At 38.4% G+C, this 26981-nt stretch overlaps 1 protein-coding gene across 2 annotated transcripts; it reads right to left on the bottom strand.

The window, feature by feature from the left end:
* Positions 1-632: 632 nt before the first annotated feature.
* TRIM4 (tripartite motif containing 4) lies at positions 633-25558 on the bottom strand. Of its 2 annotated transcripts, XM_036226255.1 has the most exons (6): positions 24861-25556; positions 14453-14548; positions 13514-13744; positions 8352-8374; positions 7991-8088; positions 633-2586 (listed from the first exon to the last, which is right to left on the bottom strand). In XM_036226255.1, the coding sequence occupies exons 1-6, from the start codon at positions 25497-25499 to the stop codon at positions 2000-2002; spliced, it is 1674 nt and encodes a 557-aa protein (XP_036082148.1). In that variant the 5' UTR covers positions 25500-25556; the 3' UTR covers positions 633-1999. The 2 variants fall into 2 exon arrangements, with proteins under 2 accessions (XP_036082148.1, XP_036082149.1); XM_036226256.1 differs by lacking the exon at positions 13514-13744 and having other exon boundaries at positions 24861-25558.
* Between the last annotated feature and the right edge of the window lie 1423 nt (positions 25559-26981).

Genomic DNA, 26981 nt, shown 5'->3' with positions numbered 1-26981 from the left:
AAAGTCCTGATGGGACCTACTAATTTCCTCGGGTTGCCATAAAAAAGTACCACAAACTGAGTGGTTTAAAACATAAGAATTGTCTCACAGTTCTGGAGGCCAGACATCTGAAATCAAGGTGTTGGCAAACCCACATTCTCTTGGAAGTTTCTAGGGAGAATTCTTCCTTGTCTTTCCCAGCTTCTAACAGCCCCGGGAATTCCTTCACTTGTGCATAATTCCAATCTCTCCCATAGCCATCTTCCCTCTGTGTCTTCACATGGCATTTCCACATGTATGTACAAACTTCCCTCTAATTATAAGGATACCAATCACATTGGATTAGACCCACCCTAACGACCTCAGCTTAATTTCCAAATAAGGTCATATGCACAGGTAGGACTTCAACACATCTTTTTGGAGGACATATTTAACTCACAACAGCAAGTATCTTGGAGAGTTAAGGAAAACTCAGTAGAAATCACTGAATAAGGGGGCTGCACAGGCTGAATAGGAAGACAAGCCAGAATGGGCTGGGATATAGGAAGGGAAAGAGGAGTTAGGAACGGTGCTGGAAGTTTTGAAAGAAGCCTTGTTAAATTGTTGCCAGAAAATCTGCTCAAAGTCTGGGAAGAAACACATTAAAATGTCAGTAATGGTGGAATCACTGGTGACTTTAATTTTCTTTACATTTTTCATATGTTCCAAGTTTTCTACAATAAGTACACAACTTTTAATGAGAGAAACGATCATTATTTAAAAAATAACTATCCAGTAACTTTCACAGTCCTCAGAGTGCATACAATCTAGGGAAGAAAGGTAAAGTGAGAAAAATACACATACCAGATAAAAATATGTAAGAAAATAAGAAATAAAGATGATGCTGAACCACAATCTGTATTCAATAAATGCTTACAAGTAAATGTAGAGTAGGAAAGCATGTAGGCTTTCACCTTAGGCAGGTCTGGATTAATCCCAACGCTCCCACTGCCAGCTAAGCAACACTGAGTGAGTTATTCTAAAAGTTTGTTTTCTCATTTGAAAAAAATAGGATTTTAATTTCCATCTCACCAAGCTTTTAGAAGAGTCATATGAGAACATTATGTGAAAAGGCTAGCACAGTGTAAATACTTGTTTTTTTAAACATTTTCCATATGACATTAATAAATTTGTATATACAATATATGAATTTGAGAAATGGATAGCACAACAAACACTTGAGGCTGAGACATGGTCAGGTGAAGAAGAGTAACAGCATGGTCAAAGTATGGGAACACTGCCCCAATTTTCTGATTCAGAAAACCGAGGGATACCAGTACTTACTGGAAAGAGGAATTACATGACTGAGCAGAAAGGAATTCTATAAATTTGTTAAGTTTCAGAAAAAAATGAAATAAGCCTAAACTTTGAGATATCCATGCTATGTGCCTAGAGCACCAGTTAGGATACTTTGGACTGCAAGTAACAAAAATGCAACTGAAACTGCCTTTTATAATAATGGAGCAATAATCTCAATACAACAAGGTTGAGATTTGGGAAATTCCAAGTTTGACAATGCCAACAAAGACCACGTTTCTTCCTCCTTCGCACTGTTACTGACTCTCCTCAGTTCCAATACAGCTGCTAACATCAGAAGGGGGATGTGTCTTCCCAAACATTTCTTTTAGCAGCTACAAAAACTTTCCCCAGAAAGCTTCCTCACCTTGGAAAATCTCCCACCCTATCTCATTGGCCAGAATTACCTCACATGGGACTGCTTCTCCTGAAGTACATGGTGGGTACATACCAGAAGAGGAGAGAGGTGGAATAAGTGGCTACTAGAAAGGCAACCAACAGTGTCTGCCGTATCTGTCTATGCACAGGGCATACAGGGAGCTGAACAAAACATGAATTGAAAATGGATGGATAGAACTGCTGTACTATCAAGGATCAATATCTATAAAGTGAAAGAAGAGGGCCAAGGGATGGATGTTCCCAGACTGAGATACAGGGAGATATTCTTGGTCAGGGAAAGAAGAGCTCATTTCCCACCAGTCACTGGTGGGATGACTAAAGATGCTAATGGGCTCAACCAAAAAAATGGCCGGAGACGTGAGACTAAAGGACAAGAAAAAGTGTGCAGGTGCGCTCCATCCACAGCACTATAGAATGAGATATCTCCAGCACCATGATCTAGGAAAACTCCCACCCGGCGAAGAGCTGGCTCTTGCCTGATAGAACTTATGGAGGAGCCTGTTAGGGGCCGATAGCCAGCAGAACTCCAACAAATAGCCCAGATGCCCACACTGGGGCATATTTCTGAACTACAAACAATCCCCATGATGTCTTCCCGACATACCCCCACCGCAATCTCCAGGCTATCTCGGCTCTCAACTTCCCAGTAATGTTTTCCAGAAGTGAAAATGTTTTTTCCTAAAACACAGGGTAAGTGCTGAAATTTCTCCGCAACGCGAGTGTTCTGCTGAGGATTCTTCCATCCAGCAAAGTAGTTCCATGCTGTAGAAAATAACGGCCAAGAACTGGCTGATGCTCCATTTTTCACATATTTCCCTTCCTGGGAGAAGATAAGTTTGGGATGAGCTGTGTCTATAGCTGGACTGACAGCCACTGCAAAGAAAATGAGAGCTGAGATAAATAATGCAACAGCTTACCACCAACCCTCCTCCAGAAATGCCCATCTTTTACAACTTCAGTTCCATCCTTCGCCTCCTAACCAGTACTGTCAGAGATGAGATTCCTCATTATCTCTCTATTGATGCTCAGTGAACCTAGTGGCCCATGTTATGACCTGTAGCAACCTGAAATCCTCATTTCCTTTCTGCTCTAAAAGGCTAAGACCTAGAAAATGGGGAGATCGTTATTTCATGGTCCTAAGTCACAATCAGCATAAAATTTGGAAAAACATTAACAAATTCTGACTTGTTAAATCAGAACTAGCCCAAGGCTGGTTCTTCGTACAGGTACACGATGTCATCATTAACAAGGTTTCTCTTCACTGGTTCCAGGTGTTCTCTGGGCATCTCCACAAGCCCCCAACAGATAACTCAAAATGGAACTCATTATCCTAAGTCCCCTCCCACCCTCTTTGTATTGATCCCCCCTCAAACGCAGACATCATTGTCCTCTTTATTCTTTAAGGTGTAGAGCATTAACTCTCCCTCAACATTCACACTCTGAAATCTTGAGGTTACTTGACTCCTCTTCCTCTGACCTTTGATAACTAATTAGCCACCAAGTCCTATCAATTCTACCCCTAAATTGTCAGGTCCTTTTCCTCCTACACTCCCACTGCCACTGTCTTCACTTGGACCTTCAGTATCTCTCACTTTAAATGTGTCTATAACATTTTCCTTGGTATCCCTGTCTCCAAATTCTCTTCCCTCTCAGACCGTCCACATCTCTCTAGTTTGTCTTGTTTTTCAATCAGGAATGGATATTAGGTTTTGACAATGCTTTTTACACATCAGCTGAGGTGATCATAGTTTTCTTTTTGGTTTGCTAATGTGGTAAATGACAATTACTTTTCAAACGTTAAACCAATCCTGCTTTTCTTGGATAAATCCCATTTGGTTGTGATGTATTAACCTTTTAATGTTACATTCAATATGCTAAAATTCTCTTTAGATGTATTCTATGTTCATGGGGAACATTAATCTACACCAACAGGAAGTTCTTTTCTCTTGTAATGTCTTTGACTTTGGTATCAAGGTAATGTAGCCTCATAGAATAAATTAGGAAATATTCTTTCCTCTTCAATTTTTTTGTAAGAATTCATATAGAATAGATACTTATTTCTTAAATATTTGGGGAGTTCACCAGTGAAGCCATTTGGGAAGGTTTTTAATTATAACACTAATCTTTAATAGAAATGATGTTATTCCGGTTATCTATTTATTCTTGAGTAAGTTTCGGTCATTCGTGTCTTTTAAGGACTTTGTTCATTTCACCTATGTTGTTTAATTTATCAGCATAAAGTTCCTCATAATATTCGCTTATTATCCTACCATCATCTGTAGAATATGTAGTGATGTTGCCTCTCTTTCTTGATGTTAGTAATGAAGAAGGGCCCAGTTGGGACCTCCACAGTAGAGGTCTTAAGGGTCCCCGGCTTCACGTTCCCTTGTCCTATAGCTTAACAGTAGACTGCCCCCAGAAGCTTGACCCAGAGCTTGGAACATCACCTGCAATAAAAAGTTGCCCTGAAAGTTATGATTAATGCTGTTATGCTTGCTGATCACAATCCTTCTGGTTTAGCCTTCTTTCCAGACTATTCCCATCTTTGTTCTGGGTCGCTAAAGCCACCAGAGGACCATGTTGCCAGAGGAACAACTCTGTGAAGCATAATAGATTCCCCCCAGAACCGTCTCGTAGCCCCTAGAATAATGCCTGATTTTCCCTTAAGTACCCTCAGCTGGACTGATAAGGCAAGGTGGTTTTTAAGTTGTTAACCCGCTGCCTTCTCAGCTCACCCGTGCTCTGACAATAAATGCTTATTCTAAATATTCCAACTTCTGCATCAGTCTAGTGGCACAGGCAGCACAAGCCTCAGACTCAGTTGCCCTCTGGTTTCAGTAATGTGTGTCTTCTCTTTTTTTCTAGTCATTATGGTTAAAGGTATATCGACAAAATCAATATTCTTAAAAAAAGGCCTTTTCGTTTCATTATTTTTTCTGTTTTCCTGTATTGTACTGCAATAATTTCTATTTCCATTATGTTGTTTACTCTGGGCTTTATCTGTTCCTTTTTCCAGTGTCTTAAGGTAGAAACTGATCACTGATGTGAGAACTTTCTTTTCTAATATAGGTTAGAGCTATAAATTTTTCCATAAGTACTGCTTTAGCTGCATCCCACCATTTCTGATGTGTCGTGTTTTCCTTGTCATTCAGTTCGAAGTACTTTCTATTTCCCTTTTGATTTCTCCTTTAATTCATGGGTTATCGAGAAGTGTGTTATTTAGCTGCCTAACATTTGGGGGATCATCCAAGGATATTTTGTTACTAATAGCTAACTTAAATGCATTATGGTCAGAAAACATACTTTGTATAACTTGAATCCTTCTGAATTTAATGAGATTTGTTTTATGGGATACTTTGGTTTATCTAGTAAAACATTCCACATACATTTAAAAAGAATGTGCATTCTGTTGTTGGGCGTTCTACAGTGAGGTCAAGTTGGTTGCTAGTGTTCTTCAAGCCTACTATATCCTCGCTGTTTTCTGCCTACTTATTCTAAAAATTGAAAAAGTACTGAAAACTCCAGCTGTAACTGTGGATTGTCTTTTTCTCCTTGCAGCTCTAGTAGTTTTGTTTAATGTATTTTGAAGCTATTATTAGATATACAAATGTTTAGAACTGTTATGTCCTCCTGATGAATTGACTGTACTTATCAGAAAATGACCTTCTTTATCTCTGGTAATATTTGCTCTGAAATCTCCTTTGATATGAAAATAGCCACTCCAGATTTCTTTTGACTAATGTTAGCGTGGTATATCTTTTTCCATTGTTTTACTTTTAACATACATGGGGCTTTATATTTAATGCTTTTCTTGCAGCATATAGCTGACACTTGTTTTATCCAATCCAATTAATCTCCATCTTTTGATTAGAATATTCAGGCCATTTATGTTTAATATGATTATTAATATAATTTGCTTTTTATCTATCATCATTACATGTTTTCTATTCTATTCTTTTCCTTTTTCTGCCTTCTTTTTGATCAATCGAACATTTTTTATGATTCCACTTTATCTCTTTTGTTGGCTTATTAGCTATAAATCTGCTTTATTTTAGTGGCTGCTGTGAGGCTTATAGTATACATCTTAAACTGAGTCTACCTTCAAGTGATATTATACCACTTCACATATAAGAACTATATAGTATACTTCCATCTCTCCCCTCCCAACATTCACGCTATTTATTGTTCCTGTATATTTTACTTGTAAATGTTACAGACTCTATGGTGTTATTTTGTCCACTTAAACATTCAATTAACTATATTAGTCAGGGTTCCTAGGAGAAACAGAACAAACAGACTACGTATGAATACACAGAGAAAGAGATTATAAGGAATTGGCTTACATGATTATCACTGGTTTTGGTGTAGTTTTCATATTTCTTGGGCTTAAGGTTTATTGGGCTTATCTGATCTGTGTACTTATAGTTTTCAACAAATTGTGAAAATTTGGGCCATTATTTCTTCAACTATTTTTTGTGTCATCCATCTTGCTCCTCTCCTTCAGGGACCCCAATTATCACATATAAGGCTATATGAAGTTGTCCCACAGCTCACTAAGGCACTTTTCATTTTTTGTTTTTGTTTCCTCTGTGTGTTTCATTTTGCAGTTTCCAGTGCTCCATTTTCAACTTCACTAATGTCTAATCACCTATTAATTCCAACCAATATTCTTCATCTCTGTCACTGTGGTTTTCATCTCTAGAAATTTGATCTGGGATTTTTTATATATCTTCCTTATCTCTATATGTCTATTATGGAAAGATTATAAAAATGTTACTGTCCTATGCTTATTGTGACATCCTGGTCAATCCTGGGTCAGTTTAGATTGATTATTCTCGTTACAGGTCACATTTTTTAAAATTCCAATCAATCTTTTTGAGCTTATGCTGGGATGCAGTTAGTTGCAAATAGTTTGATCATTTTGGGTCTTGCTTTCATGATTTGTAAGTTAGATCCAAAGCATTGTTCAGCATAGGGCTAATCACTGCTTACTAATGAGGCAAGATTTTCCTGAGTACTCTGTCCAGTGCCGCATGAATTAAGAGTTTTCCAGTCTTGCTTGTAGGTACAGGCACTGTTCCCAGCCCTGTATGAGCACCACAAACTGTTCCTTCTAATCATTTTAGAAACCTGCTTCCTCAACCTTGGGTAGTTTACAAGCATGTGGTAATTGGTACTCTGCTGAAAACTCAGGGGGTGCCTCTGCACATCATCAGAGTTCTCTCTATACATAGAGTTTTCTCCTTTCCAGTACTCTGTCCAATACTCTGAGAACTGTCACTTTTTTGTTCTCCCTGGACTCTCAATTTCATTCCTCTACCCATGGAGTCCACCTGGTTCCACCTCTGCTAATCCTTCCTGAGATGGCCTGAAAACTCTCTCAAGGATGTAGGCTGAAGCAATCATAGGGCTCGCCTCATCTGTTTCACAATTTTCAGGGATCATTGTCCTTCACTGCCTAATGCCCAGTGTTCTGAAAACTTTTCTTTCTAGTACTGTTTTGTTTTGTCTGTTTTTTGTTTTATTTTTAATTAACTGAATTTCAGGCAAAAGAGTAAATCCAGTCTCTGTTACTTCATTTTACCTGGAAGAGGACATCCACAACATGGTTCTCAATCAGGGATGTGTATGTGAGAACTGTCTGCATAGCTTTTACAACATGTACATATATTGGTACTTCCCTGGAGATCCAATAAGTTTATCTTCAGTTTTCCTACACTTATCTTCTCAACCTCAGTTTCAACTTTTCCCTACAATGCATCTTACAGTTTAGTCGCACTGGATACCTTCTGCTCCATTTTCTCCATACCTTAGCTCATGCTGTTGCCTCTGCTTAGAAGAGTACACCCCTTTTTTCCACTTGGCAAACTCCCACTCATCCCTAAATCCCAGAACCAACTGTCACCTCTGCCATGAAAACTTCCCTACTTCACCCCAAATACAGCTCTCCCTCTGTACATCTGTAACACTTTATTTGTACCACTGATAAACACTGAATCCCACTTTATAGTAAGTGATATGTGTCTATCCAATTTGCTTATGAGTTCTTAGAAGGAATAGGTCTTTTTCTTTTTGAATTACTAGTACCTTATAACACATAGTATGTGTTAAACAAAATTTTTTTTAATGAAACATATATCTATTCCTAAGTCGTTACCACTTTTCCTGACACTCCTGTTATCTACATGCTCTGTTTCCTCTTTCCTTTCCAGACTTCAGTTTCTTCTCTTATTTAAAAGACTTCTAGGGAGCTCCAAGTCATAGAAATTCTGCTCACCTTGGAATAGCTTCAGCATTTCCTTCATCAATGGTATATGGCACACGGTGTTCACCTTTAGAACTTCAAAGGTATAGTCCATATTCTGGTCCTCACTCCTAAAAAAAAGTATAGAAGGCTATTCTTCTTAGGAGATAACTAGGGCAGCCAAGATCCCTAACTCCCATGTGAAGGTTCCAAGCCCAAAGTTCAGACCATTTCTCTCTCATTTCTCCTTGAAAAAGTGAAGACAATTCCTCTACCACAGACCTCTCACAGGGTGTCTGGATTACCCAATGGAGCCCAGGCCTTGTTTCCCCTCTGCTCAAACTGTATCTTTACTATTCCACTCAGGCCCCCATAAGAAAGCAGGAGCTCATACCTGGTCAACAGATCTTTTGGATCCTGTGAAGAGAAGAAATAAATAAATTATGTACCTTCCTTTTGAGACCTAGTACTCAACTTGTGGGCAGGTATTTTTCTCTCAGTTGCTTTTGTTAACGTGACATATGATCTCATGCTGCCAAAGCCAATGGATTGACACAACATCATCTTTTTTCTCAGGTGACCTCTCTGTACTATTTGACAATGTCCATCAATCCCTTTCTTGAAACCCTATTCTTTCTCCTTTAGCACTCTGACATTAACTCTCTCATGGCTTTTTGCCTACTTCTCCATCTATTCTCTATCAATCACAGACAATAACAAATGTTGGTGAGGATGTGCTGGGAATTTAAAATGGTTCAGCCACTTTGAATTAACAGTTTAGCAGGTTTTTTTGTTTGTTTTTTTTTGGTTTTTTTTTTCGGTGACTTTGGTTAACGAAATCCATTAAGTTTCAGGTGTACAATTTAACAGTAAAGCGTAAATATATTGCAATGTATATTCATCATCCAAGGTTAGATTTCTTTCTGTCACCACATATTTGACCTTTCACCCTATCAACCTCCTCCCACACCCCCTATCCTCTGGTAACCACTAGTCTATTGTCCATGTCCATGAGTCTGTTTGTTTGTCCTGTTCATTTGTTGCTTTTAGGTTTATACCCCACGTATAAGTGATGTCATGTAATTTTCAACTTTTTCTGTCTGGCTTATTTTCGCTTAGCATGATTATCTTGAGCCCCACCCACGTTGTCACAAATGGCATTATTTCATCTCTTCTTATGTATATATGTACCACAGCTTCTTTAGCCAATCATCTATCATAGGACACTTTGGTTGCTTCCATGTCCTGGCCACCATGAGCAATGCTGCTATGAACATCGGTGTGCAAATATCTTTTCAGATATGAGTTTACAAATCTTTGGGGTAAATACTCAGTAGAGGGATTGCTGGATCATATGGTAGGTCAATTCTTAGATTTTTGAGGAACCTCCATGCCATTTTCCATAGTGGTATACCAATTTTCCATCCCACCAGCAGTGTATGAGGGTTCCTTTTCCTCCGCATCCTCTCCAACATTTGTTATTAGTTGTCCTGTTGATTATAGCTACTCTAAAGGTGTAAGATGGTATCTCATAGTGGTTTTCATTTCTTAAAAAGTTAAATATAAATATACCATACAGCCCAGCAATTCTGCTTGTACTATCTAACAAGAGGAATGAAAATATATGTTCACACAAAGAATGGCAGGCAAATGTTCAGAGGAGCACCATTCATAATAGCCAAAAGGTAAAAACAACCCGAATGCCCATCAACTGGAGAAAAGATAAAGAAAATGCAGTATACCATTCAAGAATTTAAAAAAAAAAAAAATGCAAATACAAAACCGACATAGCCTCAGAAACATTATTACCAAATGAAAGAACCCTATACAGAAGCCCACAGACTTTAAAATTCTGTTTACATGATATATTCAAAAAAGCAAAATTTACAGATGCAGAAAATAAGTTGTTTGAGGCTGGGGTTTGGAATAGGATTAACTATAAACAAGCACAAAGAGATCTTATGCAAATGCTCTAAAACTGGATTGTGGTAAAGATTGCATAACTCAGTAAAATTATAAAAATCGCTCACTTGTACACTTAAAATGGATGAATTATATAATATTATTATACTTCAAAAAAGCTTTTTTTTGAAAAAAAAGAATATATCCAAATGGTTAATTATCATTTGAAAAATTACTCAATCTCATTAGTTATCAAAGAAATGCTATCTACATTTCAGGAGGAGAGAAGAGGTGCTGATTGAGGGTATGAGATAACATTATACATCATTTAGGATAATTAAAATGAAATAGCTGACAATTCTAAGTATTGATGAGGATATACAATAACTGGATCTCCCACAGATTGCTTACAATAGTGTAAATTGGTACAACCAGTGTGATCAGGAATTGCTTTCATTGGTACATAACTGACAGCGACGTATACATATGTGCACTAAAAAGAAACATGCTCGTAACTGCTTTTTTGTTAATAGTAATAACTAGAAACAACCCAAATTTTCCTAACAGTAAAAGGAATAATACGTTTTGGTATGTTGCTACAATGGAATAGTGTTGGTTCTCCACAGGGTTCTCCATCTATGGATTCAACCAACTATAGGTAGAAAAGATGTTTTTTAATGCTACATTGTTGCTAATTGTAGTTAGGCCTACCATAATTGCATGTATACTGAACATGTACATTTTTCTCCTGTCATTATTCCCTAAAAAATACAAAGTAACAACTATTTATGTTGTATTATATACATATATGTGTAATCTAGAAATGACTTAAAGTATACAGTATTGGATGTGGCTCCACAGTGTAGTGGTTAGCACATCTGCTTTACACTCAGAAGGTCCTGGGTTCAGGCCCCAGGTGGAGCCACAGACCATGCCCCGAGCATGTGGAAGATGATCCGCCTTCAGAGATCCAGTTCTTAAGGGGAAACAGCAACATCCATAGGTCAGGGGTGGAAGTGGTGGGGCGGGGGATTAAAGAGGAGGAAAAAAAGTATACGGTAGGATATAAATAGGTTATATGCAAATCCTACGCATTTTATATAAGGGACCTGGGGGAATCCTGGACCTAATCTCCCACAGACACCGAGGCACAGCTATACTATATAGCAGGGTTTTCAACCTTAGCACTACTAACATTTTGGGGCCGAATAAGTTTGCTGGGAGCAGGAGCAAAGGCATGTCCTGTGTATTATAGGATGCTTACCAGCATCCATAGCTTCTACACTTCTACACACTAGATGCTAGTAGTAACCACCCCTGAGTTGTAACAATCAAAAATGTCTCCAGACAGTGCTCACTGGGGAACAAAATCACTGGTTGAGAATTACTGCTATGCAGTGATGAAAACAAACATCTCTTCTACCTACAACATGAATTAATCTCGCAAATGTAATGTTGAGCAAAATAAGCCAGACATACAGAAAGATTCTTATTCAAAAATAAGCAAAATAAAACAGTGTGAGAAGTCTCAACAGGGACTAGCTTTGAGGAGGGAAGGGAAACTGACTGGGGGCCCGAGGAGGGTTTCTGGGATGCTACTTGTGTTCTCCTTCCTTCTTTCCTTCCTTCTTTCCTTCCTTCTTTCCTTCCTACTTTCCTTCCTTCCTTCCTTTATTATTATTATTTATGCCTACAGCACCTGATCTTCCAAGTACTAACCAGGCCCAACCCTACTTAGCTATGGAGATTAGACATTGGGCTTGTTCAGGGTGGCATGGCCGCAGACCATGGACTATGGCTCCACTGGGGCACGAACCCAGGACCTTCTGTGTGTAAAGCAGATGTGCTAACTGCTACACTATGGAACCATCTCCAGTGTGCTCCACTTCTTGACTTTTTTGGTGGTTACATGAGTGGGTCACTTGGTAGCAATCTGTCAAGCTTATGATTTATATATTTTCTCTATGGATGTTCTACTTAAAATGTTTTTAAACATGTTTATTTAGTTAAAGTAATACTGAAAGAAGTAAATATAGCTTAAATATATTTATCAGCAAACAGAAAAAAGGATAAATATAAATAAGCTAAGCATACCAACTCAAGAGGCTGAAGAAAGAGCAAACCCAAGAATCTATAAGGAAAAAAATAATAATGATAAGAGAAGATATTAATGATTTCACTGTAGCTTGACAGATTACCACCAAGCAACAAAATATGGTGAATGGACACATGGATTAAATGTATATATAGTAACAAGAATGAATCTTAAAAAGATAGTGCCCAAGGAAAAAAACAAGAAACAGAATGCAACAAGAACTCTCACTGCATAACTTAAAAATACATAAACCCAAGCAATACTGTATATTTTGCAAATAAAAAGATTAAAGCACAATGAATGTTTTTATTTTCAATGTTTCTAAGAAGAATGGAAGTGAGTTATCGACTAAAAGTGAAGGAATAAATGAAAAACATGGAGGGATAGATGAATAGATGTATAGATGAATGAATGAATTAGTAAAATAAGTCCTCTTAGGCTCTGAGATTCTACGATCCAGTTCTATCTTTAATCATTTGCCTAACCTCACACTTATATTGGATGATATGTTTTTTTGTAAGCATTTTGCTGGCTCATGTGTACCTCTGAGGTTTCAGACTCTGACTAGACATTAAACTTATATTTATAAAAGTGTTTAATTTAAATGTGTTATTTCAAGGATTCTGCTAGGGTATATGACTGGATATGTAATAGGAACTTCATTGTTCAAGAGGTTGTAAAAGTTCTAGATAATTCTTAGAAATCATTACATCTAGATACCATATAACTCCCAGCTAACAATTTCTTGTTGAAAATACTGGTCGGTGGGTCCGTGTTTCCATCTTCCTTAAGAGTAGAATAGAATGTTGTCTCCTACTGATGAGAAAAAAATAGTAATAGTAGATCGAAGGTATTCTTGAGAACACCCTTCAATGGTTCATTTTCAGTCACATGAGATGGAGAAAAGAGAAGTTCTGAGGGCTCTGAGACCAAAGGTAAATTATTTCAGTAAGAGGAAAAAAAGAGGCAGTCACAAAAGTTGGACTGCATCCAAAAACTGAAAGAAGCTATAAGGGCACTTTACTTACAGAACATATAAAGGAAAAAATTAATTTATGATAATAAACTGGTCTAAAGACCCAAATTTAAGGACTAATTAGTTAGAATTATATGATCTTTTAAAAGATGCTAGGTATAAAAATTATTTACATGAACATACTAATCAAAATCTAGGGCTAAGAACAAAATTATATCAAGCCATGATTATAATGATTAAAATTCAGTGAGAAAGATAAATTTCTCTTAAAAACTGTTGATACAATTATCTACTTTGTGATTTTGTTTTGTTTAACAAAAAATTATAAATGTATAAGACAAATAGAAGTCTTAGACACATCCTAGATAAACAATGAGACCAAGTGAATTATACCTACATTTTACATTAATTTCTTCTGAATAGTAAATCTTTGGTTCTTTAATTGTATGACAGTAGTAATGCAATTATCAACAGAGAAAATATTTCTTCTATTAAACCCACTCACTAGGAAAGACATTCAGCTCTAAAGACAAGAGAGAGTTCAGTTAGCAATGTTAAGTAACCCCTCCCCTGCCTGTCTCACCTGAAGCAACTCCAGGATGGAGCTCTGGTTCTTCTCCTTGACTTCTAAGATGAGCTCCTTCAAGGAAGTGATTATTTGATTGAGCCTTAATGTATTCTCATCCCATTTCTTCTTTGTCTCTTCTTCTTCTACTCTCAGTCTCTTAAGAAAGAGTTGCTCTTCTTCATCCAGAAAGCGGTGCAGCTTTGCAAACTCTGCACTTAATCTCAATTGCTGAATCTTCATCTTGTTCTATAGCCACAGGAGACTTTCTCAGTCCTTGTTCTGACTGGTCCTTCTTCCTAAACTCCTTGCACATGACTCCCAAACAGTCCATGGTCCCTCCCTCCTAATCACCTCCTCTAGAAAAGCTCTTACCCACCCCCCACAAATTTCTACTACTCCTCTATTTATACTTACTTGATATCTTTATACTAGTCTTTATAGCATTAATTCATCTTTGTAACATCTGAGTCTCTACTACTGGTAGCAATGCCTTGTTTGTGTACTTTTTAAACTAAAATGCACTTTCACATTTGTTATTTAGTTTACCCCTCAGAACACCTACTGTTTAGTTTTGTTAAATCTTTAGATATGCATGGATGTACACATATCATGCCTCCCAAGTAGACTAGCATCTCTGAAAGCAAACTCCATTTACTTTCTACAATGCCAGGGACCCAAACCAACTCCAACCTAGGGCACATACTTCAGAAACCATGGGAAAGAGAGAGGCACTACTTTAAAATAGAGGTAGATATGGAGATGAAGTGTATGAAACTCACATCACCCAAAGCCGCAGGTCAGTAGGAACAGATATGTACTTCCTGTTCTAACCTTATCTGCAAGGATTCTGATAACTGATGACATCATACAACCTCTTCTCAGTGAAACCCCATAAGGAGTCTCAGACTAAAAGAACCTCAGGGCTAAGAAATGCCCAACCACTTCTGCTGTTACCTTCCACTCTGTTGCATTCTTCACTTCCATGTCCTGTAAATGCATGGCATTCTTCACCTTGGCTGTCAGACTCCACTGAGTCGCAAGAAGTTTATCCTGCCAGCAGAAACATATATCAGAGAAAAATCATCCCTCTGAGGATCTTCCTTGTTTAAGAGCTAAAAGTCACCTAATCCAAACAGAAAACAATATTCAGAAAACAATGAAGACAGTCACAGGCTGTCTTCAGTATAATATTCTGATCTGAAATCGTTCTAACACTATGTACACTTTGCCTATTAAGGTGGAAAAACTAAAAATTGTTAGAAGATTAATAAATGCCTAGTATTGGCAAGGGAGAAAGTCTCTGGCACCATAATAGTAGAAAAGTAAAAAACTGCCATCTTTTTGAAGGGCATTGGTAAGACTTAAAATTTAAAATGTGCATGATCTTACTTCTAATAATCTACGCAACAAAGCACTAGCAAAAATAATATGTATAGGAGTATTAACTGCTGCATTATTCATTATCTATCAATGAGAAATTATTAAATAAATTATGGTATTCTGATACTCTACATAAATTTCAGGTAGCTGTATATTGGCATGTTATATTAAGATAAAACTAAGCTGTAAAACAATGGCATTGTATAATTATTTTGAAAAGAATGTGTGTGTGTGTGCGCGCGCGCGTGCATGTGTGTGTGTGCACGTGCACACATGCATGCATGGGTGAACAGAAAGAATATCCAGAATGATATACACCTAAGTATTATTAATACTGGTTATTTCTGGGGAATAAGAATGGCTTAAAAGTTAGGGGAGGGAAAACTAGAAATTTTATAAATTTCTGTTTCGTTTTAAGTCTACAAGAGACAAATACCATTTTATGTAATTTAAAAACTGAATAAGCTATTAAAAATAAAATGAGTCAATCAGCATTAACAAAGCGGGCTGTAGAGGGGCAGCACCTAATAGCAGAATGTGAGACATGACGTTAGCAACAGAAGGCAGGTTAGAGACACACACAAGAGGAAAACCAATAGGAACTGGTGACCGAATGCCTACAGGAAGGAGGAGTCCAGATTTAGCCCCTGGGTTCTGGCTTAAGTCAACAGACTATAGGTTATTTACCAAATTAGAAAATATAAGAAGATGAACAGTATGTAAATAGAATGAAGGAAAATAAATTTGACTTGAATAAACTGAGTTTGAGATATCTGTGGGGCATCCAAGGGGATAGTTAGCAGTTAAGAGTCAGGAAAGATATCTGAGTTGCAGAAGCAGATTTAGGGGTTAAAGCACAGGTAGCAGCTGAAACCATGGGTGTGAGTAAAATTATCCAGTAAGATTCTAACAGAATAAAAAGAAGATCAAGGCTAGAAATGGTAACAACTACAAGGGGTATGCAGAGGATGAAAGTCATGCAAAGAAGCTGAATGGTTGGTGAAAAACTATGGGAAAATGGTTTCTTATACACCAAAGAAAGAAAAGATTTAAATTAAAAACTGGTAAAAACTATCAAATGCTGAAGAATGGCCTAAGGCAACTTTCTGTGAGTCCAGATGTACATCAAAATAAAAAGTTTAAAAGACGAAAAAAAGAAATGAATAGAACTAAGAAATAAGCAGCACAATTAATTTTTTAACTCTTCCCTAGAATAATAAAACTAATAGGTATTACTTTTCTTTCAATCATTTATAAATGACAGTGCTTAAAGTCAGATAATTTAAAAGACTGACAATACCAAAGTTGGCAAGATGTGGAGCAACTCTCATACAATATTAGTACGTCTGTGAAATGATACAATGATACTTTAGGAAAAGGAGTAAAACTAAACATACATTAATCCAACAGAAACACAAAGACAAAGAAGCAATGGAAACACTGAGCTACCAGAAAGCAAAAAGATAAAATGGCTATATTTCAATAATCACCCTAAATGTAAATGGATTAAACTCACCAATAAAAAGGCACGGAGTTGCAGAATAGATCAAAAAACAAAATCCAACCATATGCTGCCTCCAGGAGACACATCTCAGCTCCAAAGACAAATAGAGACTCAAAGTGAAAGGGTGGAAAATGACAATTCGAGCAAATGGCATTCAGAGAAAAGCGAGAGTAGTGATACTAATATCGGATGAAATAGACTTCAAAATAAAATTATGTAAAGAAAGAAACTGAGGGACACTTCCTAATTAGGGGAATCATGCACCAAGAAGACATAACACTTATTAATATCTAAGCTCCCAATCAGGGAGCCCCGAAATATGTAAAGCAACTACTAACAGAACTATAAGTAGAAAGAGACCAAAGCACCTCACTGTTGGAAATGGACGGGTCATCCAAACAGAAAATCAATAAGGAAATAACATCCTTAAATGACACATTAGACCAACTGGACATAACTGACATATACAGAGCCTTCCATCCCAAAACAGCTGCTTATACATTCTTCTCTAGTGCACATGGAACATTCTCAAGAATCGACCACATACTAGGACACAGAGATAGCTTCAACAAATATAGGGAGGTTGAAATCATACCAACCATATTCTCTAATCATAATGTTTTGAAACCAGATCAACTGCGAAATGAAAGTGGGAAGAACCACAAATATATGGAGATTAAACAACATGCTACTGAAGAACAACTAGGTCAGGGAAGAAATAAAAAGAGAGATCAAGAGATACATAGAAACAAATGATAATGATAGTACAACATATCAAAATTTGGAACATGGCAAAAACAGTCATAAGAGGAAAGTTCGTATCACTACAGGCCTATCTCCAAAAACAAGAATGAGCCCAAATTAACAACCTAACGCTTCATCTTTAAAAACTAGAAAATGAAGAACAAATGAAGCCTAAAGTCAGCAGAAGGAAAGAAATAATCACAATTAGAGCAAAAATAAATGAAATTGAAAACAATATATAAATAAATAAATTCAACAAAGAGCTTGTTCGTGAAAAGGTGAATAAAATTGACAAACTTATGGCTAGACTCACCAAAGAAAAAAGAGAAAGGACACAAATAAACAAAATCAGAGATGAAAGAGGGGAAATTACAACTGACATCGCAGAAATACAAAGGATCATACAAGACTACTATGAAAAAAGTATATAACACCAAATTTATCAACCTAGAAGAAATGAACTAGTACTTAGAAAAATACAACCTTCCTAGATTGAATCAAAAAAAAAAACTGGAAAATCTAAATAGACCTATCAGCAGTATGGAAATTGAAACAATCATCAAAAACCTATCAAAAAGTAAAAGTCCAAGACCAGATGGCTTCACCAGTGAATTCTACCAAACGTTCAAAGATTTAATACCTATTCTTCTCAAACTCTTCCAAAAAATCGAAGAGTAGGCAATACTTCCCAATGCATTTTATGAGGCCAATATCACCCTGATACCAAAACCTGGTAAAGATAACACAAAAAAAGAAAACTACAGACCAATATCTCTCATGAACACAGACCCGAAAATCCTAAATAAGATACTAGTGAACTGACTACAGCAACATATTAAAAATATTATACACCATGATCAAGTGGGTTTAATACCAGAGGCACGGGGATGGTTCAACATATGCAAATCGATTAATGTGATACACCACATAAACAAATTAAAAAAATAAGAATCATATGATCATATCAATAGATGCAATAAAAGCCTTTGACAAGATACAGCATCCGTTTATGATCAAAACACTTCACAAAATTGGTATAGAAGGAAAGTACCTTAACATAATAAAGACCTTATATGACAAACCCTCAGTCAACATTATACTTAATGGTGAAAAACTAAGAACTTTCCCTCTAAGATCAGGAACAAGGCAAGGCTATCCACTATTGCCACTGTTGTTCAATATAACATTGGAGGTTCCAGCAAGTGCAATCAGGCAAGAGAAAGATATCAAAGGAATCCAAATAGGAAACAAAGAAGTCAAACTGTTATTATTTATGGATGACATGATTCTCTATATAGAAAACCCTAGACTCTACAAGAACACTACTAGAAAGAATAAGCAAAAACAGTAACGTCTCTGGATATAAAATCAACATACAAAAATCCATAGCATTTCTATACTCTAATAATGAAGTGTCAGAAAAAGAAGTAGAAAAAATAATTCCTTTTGCAACTGCAACAAAAAGAATAAAATACCTAGGGATAGATTTAATGAAACATGTGAAAGACATATATAACGAAAACTATAAGGCCCTATTAAAAGAAATCGAAGAAGATACAAAGAAATGGAAAGATATTCTGTGTTTTTGTATTAGAAGAATCAACATAGTTAAAATGATCATATTACCTAAAGCATTATACAGATTTAATGCAATCCCCATCCAAATCCCATCAGCATTTTTTAAAGAAACAGAACAAAAAATCATCAGATCTGCATGGAAATACGAAAGACCCCAGATTGCCAAAGCCATCCTGAGAAAAAAGAATGAGGCTGGAGGCATCACTCTGCCCTACTTCAAATTATACTTACAAAGTGATAGTAATCAAAACGGTACAGTATTTGCAGCAAAATAGACACACAGACCAGTGGAACAGAATCGAGAGCCCAGAAGTAAACCCATATTTATATGGACATATAGTTTTTGACAAAACAAGCCAAAAACATACAGTGGAGAAAGGAAAGCCTCTTCAATAAATGGTGCTGGGAAAACTGGAAGGCCACCTGCAAAAGAATGAAACTAGACTGTTGTCTATCGCCACGCACCAAAATTAACTCAAAATGGATTTAAGGACCTGAATATAAGACCTGAAACAATAACATGCATAGAAGAAAACACAGGAACTAAACTCAAGGACTTTGGACTTAAAGTGAGGATTTTATGACCTCAAAAGCAAGGGAAGTAAAAGCGAACATAAATTAATGGGATTACATCAAACTAAAAAGCTTCTGGTCAGTGTAAGAAATCATCAACAAGATAAACAGACAACCATCTGAATGGAAAAATATATTTGCAAGCAATGCCTCCGAGAAGGGCCTAATGTCCAAAATATACAAAGAACTCATACAACTCAATAACAACAAAAAACCAAATGATCCAATCAACAAATGGGCAGAGGACCTGAACAGACACATCTCCCTAGAGGACATACAAATGGCCCACAAATATATGAAAAGATGTTCAACATCACTATTTATTAGGAAAAATAAAATCAAAACCACGAGATAGTACCTCACACCTGTTTGAATAGCTATAATCAATAGAACAAGTAATAAATGTTGGAGAGAATGCAGAGAAAAAGGAACCCTCGTACACTGCTTGTGGGATTGCAAATTGGTACAGCCACTATGGAAAACACCATGGAGGTTCCTCAAAAACCTAAGAATTTATCTACAATATGATCCAGCAATCCCTGTACTGGGTATTTACCCCAAAGACTTGAAAACCCATATCCAAAAAGATATTTGCACACCAATGTTCATAGCAACATTATTCACGGTGGCCAGGACACGGAAGCAACCGAAGTGTCCTACAATAATAAAGAAGCTGTGGTGTATGTATACAATGAAATATTACTCAGCCGTAAGAAGAGATGAAATACTGCCATTTGAGACAACATGGGTGGACCTCAAGATAATCATGCTAAGTGAAATAAGCCAGACAGAAAAAGTTGAAAATCACACGCTATCACTTATACGTGGGATGTAAACCTAAAAGCAACAAATGAACAGTACAAACAAACAGAGACACATAGACAATAGACTAGCGGTTACCAGAGGGTAGGGTTTGAGAAGGAGGGGAGAGGTAGACTGGGCAAAGGGGGTCAAATATGTGGTGACAGAAATCTAACTATGGAGCTGAATACACAGTGTTAATACATATATGCCTTACTATTAAAGTGTATAGCTGAAACTTATTGGATTTCGTTAACCGATGTCACCATAAAAAAGTTAATTAATTAAAAAAAAATACATTAATCCTAATGCCCAACAATTCTACTCCTAGACCCAAGGAAAATTAAGACATGTGTCTACAAAAAGACCTGTATGAGAAATTCACGGCAGCTTTATTTTAAGAGCCAAAAACCGGAAACAGCCCTGGCATCCATTATTAGGAAGATGGATAAACAAACTGCAGTGTGGTCACATAATGAAATACTATTTGGCAGTAAAAAGTAACACACTATTGATGGATAAATTCCAAAATCAATATGCCAAGCAAAAGGGCCCATAGAGAAGAGTGCGTTTCTATAAAGTCCGGGATAGACGAAACTAATCTGTGGTGGAAAAAAATCAGCGCCATGGTTGTACTGGGTGAGGGAAGAGAGAAGAGAATAACTGGGAAAGGGCATGAGGAGCATTCTGGGGTAACGGTAATGTTCTTTATCTTGAAGAGGGCTTGGGGTACCCAGATGTTTGTCAAAGCTCAAGAAATGTACACTTAAAATGTGTCTATTTAATTGTATTTAATGTTACTTCAAAAAAATACCACAAACAAATGTTGTCTGGTTAATGATAGGCATGCTAAGTATACGCAGAAGTGTACTGTCTGTATTAATTTTAAAATGCTTCAAAAGAAAATAAGAATTGATGCATGAAGAGAAGATAAAGACAGATGGATAGACAGGTGATAAACAAATAGAATAAAATGTTAATGGAAGAATCTAGACATGGGTATACTAGTGTTATCAAATTCTTCCAACTTTGATGTATGCTTGGAAATTGCATAGTAAAATCTTGGGGGAAATAAAATTAGGTTATAAAGGGATTTTTATATCATAAAATCACCTGTGCTATTTTTTTTTCCAACACAATGTTTTCCAACATTATAAAATCTATTTATTACCCCCAGCTGTTAAATAGGTACGCTATCCTGCTATTCAGTAAGCTATCTCAAATAATTTTATTCCTTTGTTCAATTATATAACTATCACTTTTTGATCACTGTCAAATTTGGTGTATATGTGAGGCTTGTAATGAGATGAACAGCCCAACTAGACTGTGTGCTCCATGGAAAGTCTTTTTATCTGTCTCGTTCACCATCATATCCCTAGTGCTATATCTAGTACTGTGGTACAGTGTCTGACACAAAACAGGTGTTCAAAAATATTTATTAAATAAATTAACAGCAATGGAGGGATTAGCTCCTAGAGTCAGCAGACTAAATATTGGCATGAGGGTAAGAAGAGCTGTGCTTGGAAGCCTTTTCCACGCAAACCATTTGCTCCCTGAAGTTTATGAAGCTATTTCTCTTCCTTTCTCCTCCACCACTGATGACTCTCTTAAAAACAACTTACGTTCTAAATAACTTCTTGAGATATCCCTCTGTGAAAATATTAAGACATAAGTCCATGATTCTTTATCCTATTTGTACATTAGAATAACCTAGAAGAACTTTTAAACACTGCAGATGCCAAAGACACCACCAAGTGAATCAAAATGCCTGAGGGGTGGGGAGGGCACTGGCTTGAGTATTTCTTAAAAGTGCTCCCAAGTCATCCTAAGGTATATCCTGGGCCACTGGTGTGGCCCAAGAGAGCAAATGAAGTGGGGCAGAAATTCATCAAAGCTGCTTTTCTGGATGCAGTGCTCAGGAGTTCAGATCCTGAGAGAAAGCTTCTGGCACACTGTTTGCAAGGCTCAGGTGTGAGTGTAGAATGGGGATGTTTTCCTCAGACATAGGGAACTCCCAAGTTTTAAGACACAGTCCACCCATCTGAGTATGAACTGGGAATGGGATGCTTGAAAACAGAGTACCTCTACCCAAGAGTAACTTAATGTTTTCTCTAACTAACTGGGGGGTACGGATGAAGTTGGAGATGGATAAACGGAGGAGATGGATAAATGGAGCAGTGACCAAGCAAAGGAGGGTACAGAGAAGGACAGAAACTGGGGAATTCTGCCAAATGAAGTGACTCCTGAACACCACTCCAATCGACCTTGTGACATTCAGGCCATCCTAATGTTACTCTCACCTAGTCTCCCCAACCTGCTGGACAGTTTAGTTAATTCTGAAATCCCACCTCTTCCAAGAAGTCTTCTCAGCTAGATTAGATATGACAGTGAAAAGTACAAGGGACTAAGAGTTAGAGAACCTCAGTTTAAACTTTGGTACCTCCTAGCTGTGACCTTGGGCAAGTAACCTCACATCTCTATGTACCAGTTGCCTCATCTGCAAAATGGGGATAATAAAATCCATCTAATAGGGTTGCTCTAAGAATTAAAGAATTGCTATATAGAAAATGCTCAGAACTGTGGGTGGTATGTAAATAATAACTGATAGCTATTATTATCATTATTATTGAAGAATAAAGATTTAAGGGCTATGTTTCCACTTTCATATGTATCCACTTACATTTGCCTCAGCCCTTACCCACAAATGTATTTTCCCTTCCATTTCTCTAATGAGTCTTTTCAATCTCTTTTGCTGGCTACTAAGCACTGGTGTTTCTCAAACTTCCCTTTATCCCCGCTCCCCCTTTTTTAACCCTCTATGTGGTTTCCCTGGGGGACTCTCATCTGCTTAATTCTATGACTTCAAGGATAGCTAACAATTCTAAAATACTGTTTCAAGCCTCCAAAGCCCCCTACCTCCTGTCCTTCCTTGGACTTCCTGTCACAATTACTTCATACTTAAAATGCTCCAAAATGAACACTAGTAACCTGGGCTGCCACCATAGACTCCTCTCTCCCTCACCCATCAAGTCCAATTAGTCACCAAGACATTTAACTTCAGCTCATAATGGACCCATTCCTTCTTCTTTATTATCCCTGTCCTGCACTCATTTAGGGCCTTATTATGTCCTGCTTGAAATGGTGCAACTGCAGTCTAACTGATCTTCTCCATCTACACAGATGGCAGAGTGAACTTTCTTAAACAAAAAAACTGATGGTGTTACGCCCTGCCTTAAAATCTTTCAGTGACTCTCCACTGCCTCAAAGAGAAAGTTGTGACCAAGATACTTCATGACATGGCTGTTGACTCTTCAACCTCAACTCCCACCATCTTCTCTCCAGGGTTCTACACTACAGAAATACCAAGCAACCTCTAGTCCTCTTACATATCACATGCTATTCCACACTGCCAAATTGAATATGCTATTCCCTTGGCTTGAATATCCTCCCCCTACCTTGTCATACTCACCTTCCAGGAGTAAACTTATGTTTAACTCTTGTGTGAAGCCATTCCTCTCTCCACACTGATGATTCCAACCTCAGACCTTTTGTGTACTTGGCACAAACCTAGATAACTCTCACACACTTAATTTACTGGGCTACGTGCTTATGTATCCTACAAGACAAGACTTGTGTCTTTCATTTGTTTATGACCAATTCTAGAACAATGCCTGGCATAAAGTAGCATCAATAAATGTTACTGCATGATGGAATTAATGTATATGTCCTTGTCCAGCTTTGCATGATTCCTGTTTGTAGTTAGCTGATAAAATTATACAGCAGTTTATAGTTTACAAAACACTTTAACTTGTATCATTAAATTCATGCATTTAACCAGTACTTACTAGATACCAATTCTGTTGGAGACCACTGGAGTTACACCGTCAGTAATGGAAGGGGGTAGGACTACTCTGGAAAGGATGATCAAGGAAGGTCTTCAAGCTAAAAGCGAGTAAGATCTAAAGGATGGAAGATGTGGGTAGAGAGAGAGAACAGCCTTGAAACAAAAGCAAGAAGGCCAGTGTGGCTAGAGCAGAGTAAGATAAACTGATTTATTCAACTGAAGCTTCTTAACACAAGAGACAGGACAGATAATCTACAATTAAAACATTAAGTGATTTTCCCACTGATGAATGAAGCTAGTAGCAAAACCTAGCCTCATCACTCCAAGCCAGGCTTTTCCCAAATCATCAGTTGTCTATGACATCTATAGGATAGACCTGCACTGTCCAATACAACATCCATTAGCCATTTGAGCACCTGAAATACGGACAGTCTGAATTGGTATGTGCTATAAATGAAGTACACACAGATTTTAAAGACATACTATGAAAAAAAAAGTAAACTATCTCACTGATAATTCTTCATAACTATTAATGTTAAACAATATTTTGGATAATTATGTTAATAAAATATATTATTAAAAATTAACATCGTCTGTTCTTTTTACCACTAGAAAAATATTTAATTACATATGTAGTTTGCATTGTTTCTATTGGACAGCACTGGTATACACCCTTTCAGGATGTCTGTCAAACTAAAAGTTCCCAGAGATAGTCATTCCCTTGAAAATTCTCCACAGTGATGAACTTTGCACCGCCCTCCCCACTCCCAGTTTGAACTCCAACTCTAAGGTCTATGTAGCATAACTTCTTTGAGTCTCAAGGAGTTCTCATGTTTGCAATGAGACTAGGAACCACCTCGAGGATCTTTTATGAAATAAGTTAAGTAAACGGTAAACATTCCCGGGCAACACCGGCTGCCCCCTAACGGCCCGCTCACCCGGTAGCTCTTGAAGGCCTCATCGATGGGCGCCAAAGTGTGGGCCTGGTGCTCCTGGGACTCCCTACACACCAAACACACGGGCCGCTGGTCGTCCTCGCAGAAGAGCCGCAGTGGCTCCCCGTGGCGACAGCACAGAATGGAGGACGCTGGGCCCTGGTGCCCGCGCTGCGTCTTCTCCACGAGCCGGGCTAGGGCCCAGTTGGGCCGCAGTGAGGCGGAAGACGACGGCTGCCCGCACAAGGAACAGGGGAACGAGCCACCGGCCGTTGCCATAATCTGTTCCAGGCAGCCGCGACAAAAGTTGTGACCGCACTCGATGGACACTGGATCCTTGAAATAGTCCAGACAGATGGGGCAGATCAACTCCTCCTGGAAATCTTCGGCTTCCATGACGTTTCCCTTTCCCGGAGCCCAAGTCGGGTGTGACGCGAGGCGCGGGAGCGGCCTGCAGGGTGAGGGTGGGCCCGGGAGGCCCGCGGCCTTCGGACCCGCAGCGGCCGCCTCCTGCGGCAGGGGAGAGGGTGGCGCTGGGGTTTCGGTTCCGGTGGGTGCCCGCTGGGCAGCAGCCCTTCCCCGCGCCGGCGTGGCGGGGCTGCAGTGCACGAGCACGGGAGCCGGGGCCTGGCCGTTGGGCATGACAGGACCCGGGCAGCTCCTCCGGCCAACAATAGAAAACCGCCCCCGGAAGCCTAGAGAGGGAGCGAGGAACCCTGGGCTTTGGGAGGGTGCGGGAAGGCGGTAACTACGCCTGTGCAGCAGCCGCAGGCGGAGCTAAATGCGGAGGTGCTAATTTAGCTTGTCCTCAATGTTGAGGGGGTGAACTTAAGGTTGCTCCGGTAATTTAAGTTTTAGAGTCCTGGGAGAGCGGCGCTCAGGAGAGCGTTCTGGGCATGCCAGGGGACCCTAGGGACCTGTGTAGCCGGGGCTGGAGGGGGGTAAGGAGGCGCCGGGCCAGTTAGGCTTGCTCTTCCTCATATTTTCCTTTTTGTTCAACCTCATTCTCCAGGGAGAGGAATCTCACCCTCCAACCCCCAGTTCTAGTTGAGTTCCTAGAAAAGCAGGATTTCCGATTGCCCCTACAAAGCCCACCAAATCTCCTGGTGTTCGGTGATACAAGCAAGAAAGGAAGTGTTTAGCCCCATGAGTTAGTGGGGAGCTATCGGATCGTCTTGTCACCCTGATCTCTCTTCTTCCCAAGAAGACTCCAGTAGAAGCCCATTCTCAGGATGGGCACACTCGCCCAGTGCAGATAGGCGTTCTAATGGTTAAGTTAGGGAAAGGAATCTAGGGTTAGATGGTCTTCCCTAGTTTTGACTTCCTGCCAGTTTTAGGTAGTTCAACTCCCAGGACATCTCTGGTCTATGGGATGCTCTAAGCCAGTTCTGGGTGATCCTATGAATGGCTGTCATCTAAGATCCTGAGAAGGAGCAGATCCTATCTATAGCTGCTACTGCTGAAGCAGTTCTCTATCCTCCTACCTGAGGAGGTCAAGACCAGGGTAGAGGGCAATGCCTGGAGAGTGAAGCTGAAGCTGTAGCTCTTGTAAGGACATTGTGAAAGACCTGATAAAGAGTGGGAGAGTGGGTGAAAAGGAAATGAAGTTTTTTAAGTGGGAGTGATTAAGATTCAGAGCACAGATATATTGCCTGTTGGTACCCAGCTTGAAGTCAACAGCCATTTTGTCATTCCAAGGAACATCCGTTGAGAATTTCAACAAACGATATGTTTGCCTGTTTCAGGGAATTATCTGTTTCTCCTCAGAGGATTTTTGATCTTGTGTTTCAGAGGTGCTTTAAAAAAAATTTCCCATGTGACTACTTATGAATGAAATTTTTAATTCTCATGTCCTAATATCAGATACTGCCTTTCCCATAATATGCTCAGTGAATAGTTACTGAATATGTGATTAAATGATTGAACAGGGGTTTTTGCAATTTATTTTGGGGTTTTTGATAAAAGTCTCACAGAATATCTAGTTTTAAATTAAATTTTTCAGTTGTACAACTAAAAAATGCATTTCCTTTGTAAAATGGAATACCGTATTGAGAAGGAATCTTAGCCTTAATGTGGACTAAGGAGGAAGAAGGGCTCTTAGCAATTACTAATATTTGCCATGAT

Source organism: Rousettus aegyptiacus, unplaced genomic scaffold, assembly GCF_014176215.1.
Source record: "Rousettus aegyptiacus isolate mRouAeg1 unplaced genomic scaffold, mRouAeg1.p scaffold_m13_p_8, whole genome shotgun sequence".
Taxonomy (NCBI): domain Eukaryota; kingdom Metazoa; phylum Chordata; class Mammalia; order Chiroptera; family Pteropodidae; genus Rousettus; species Rousettus aegyptiacus.
Note: the sequence above shows the minus strand (reverse complement) of the source record. Positions and strands in the feature narration are given on the sequence as shown.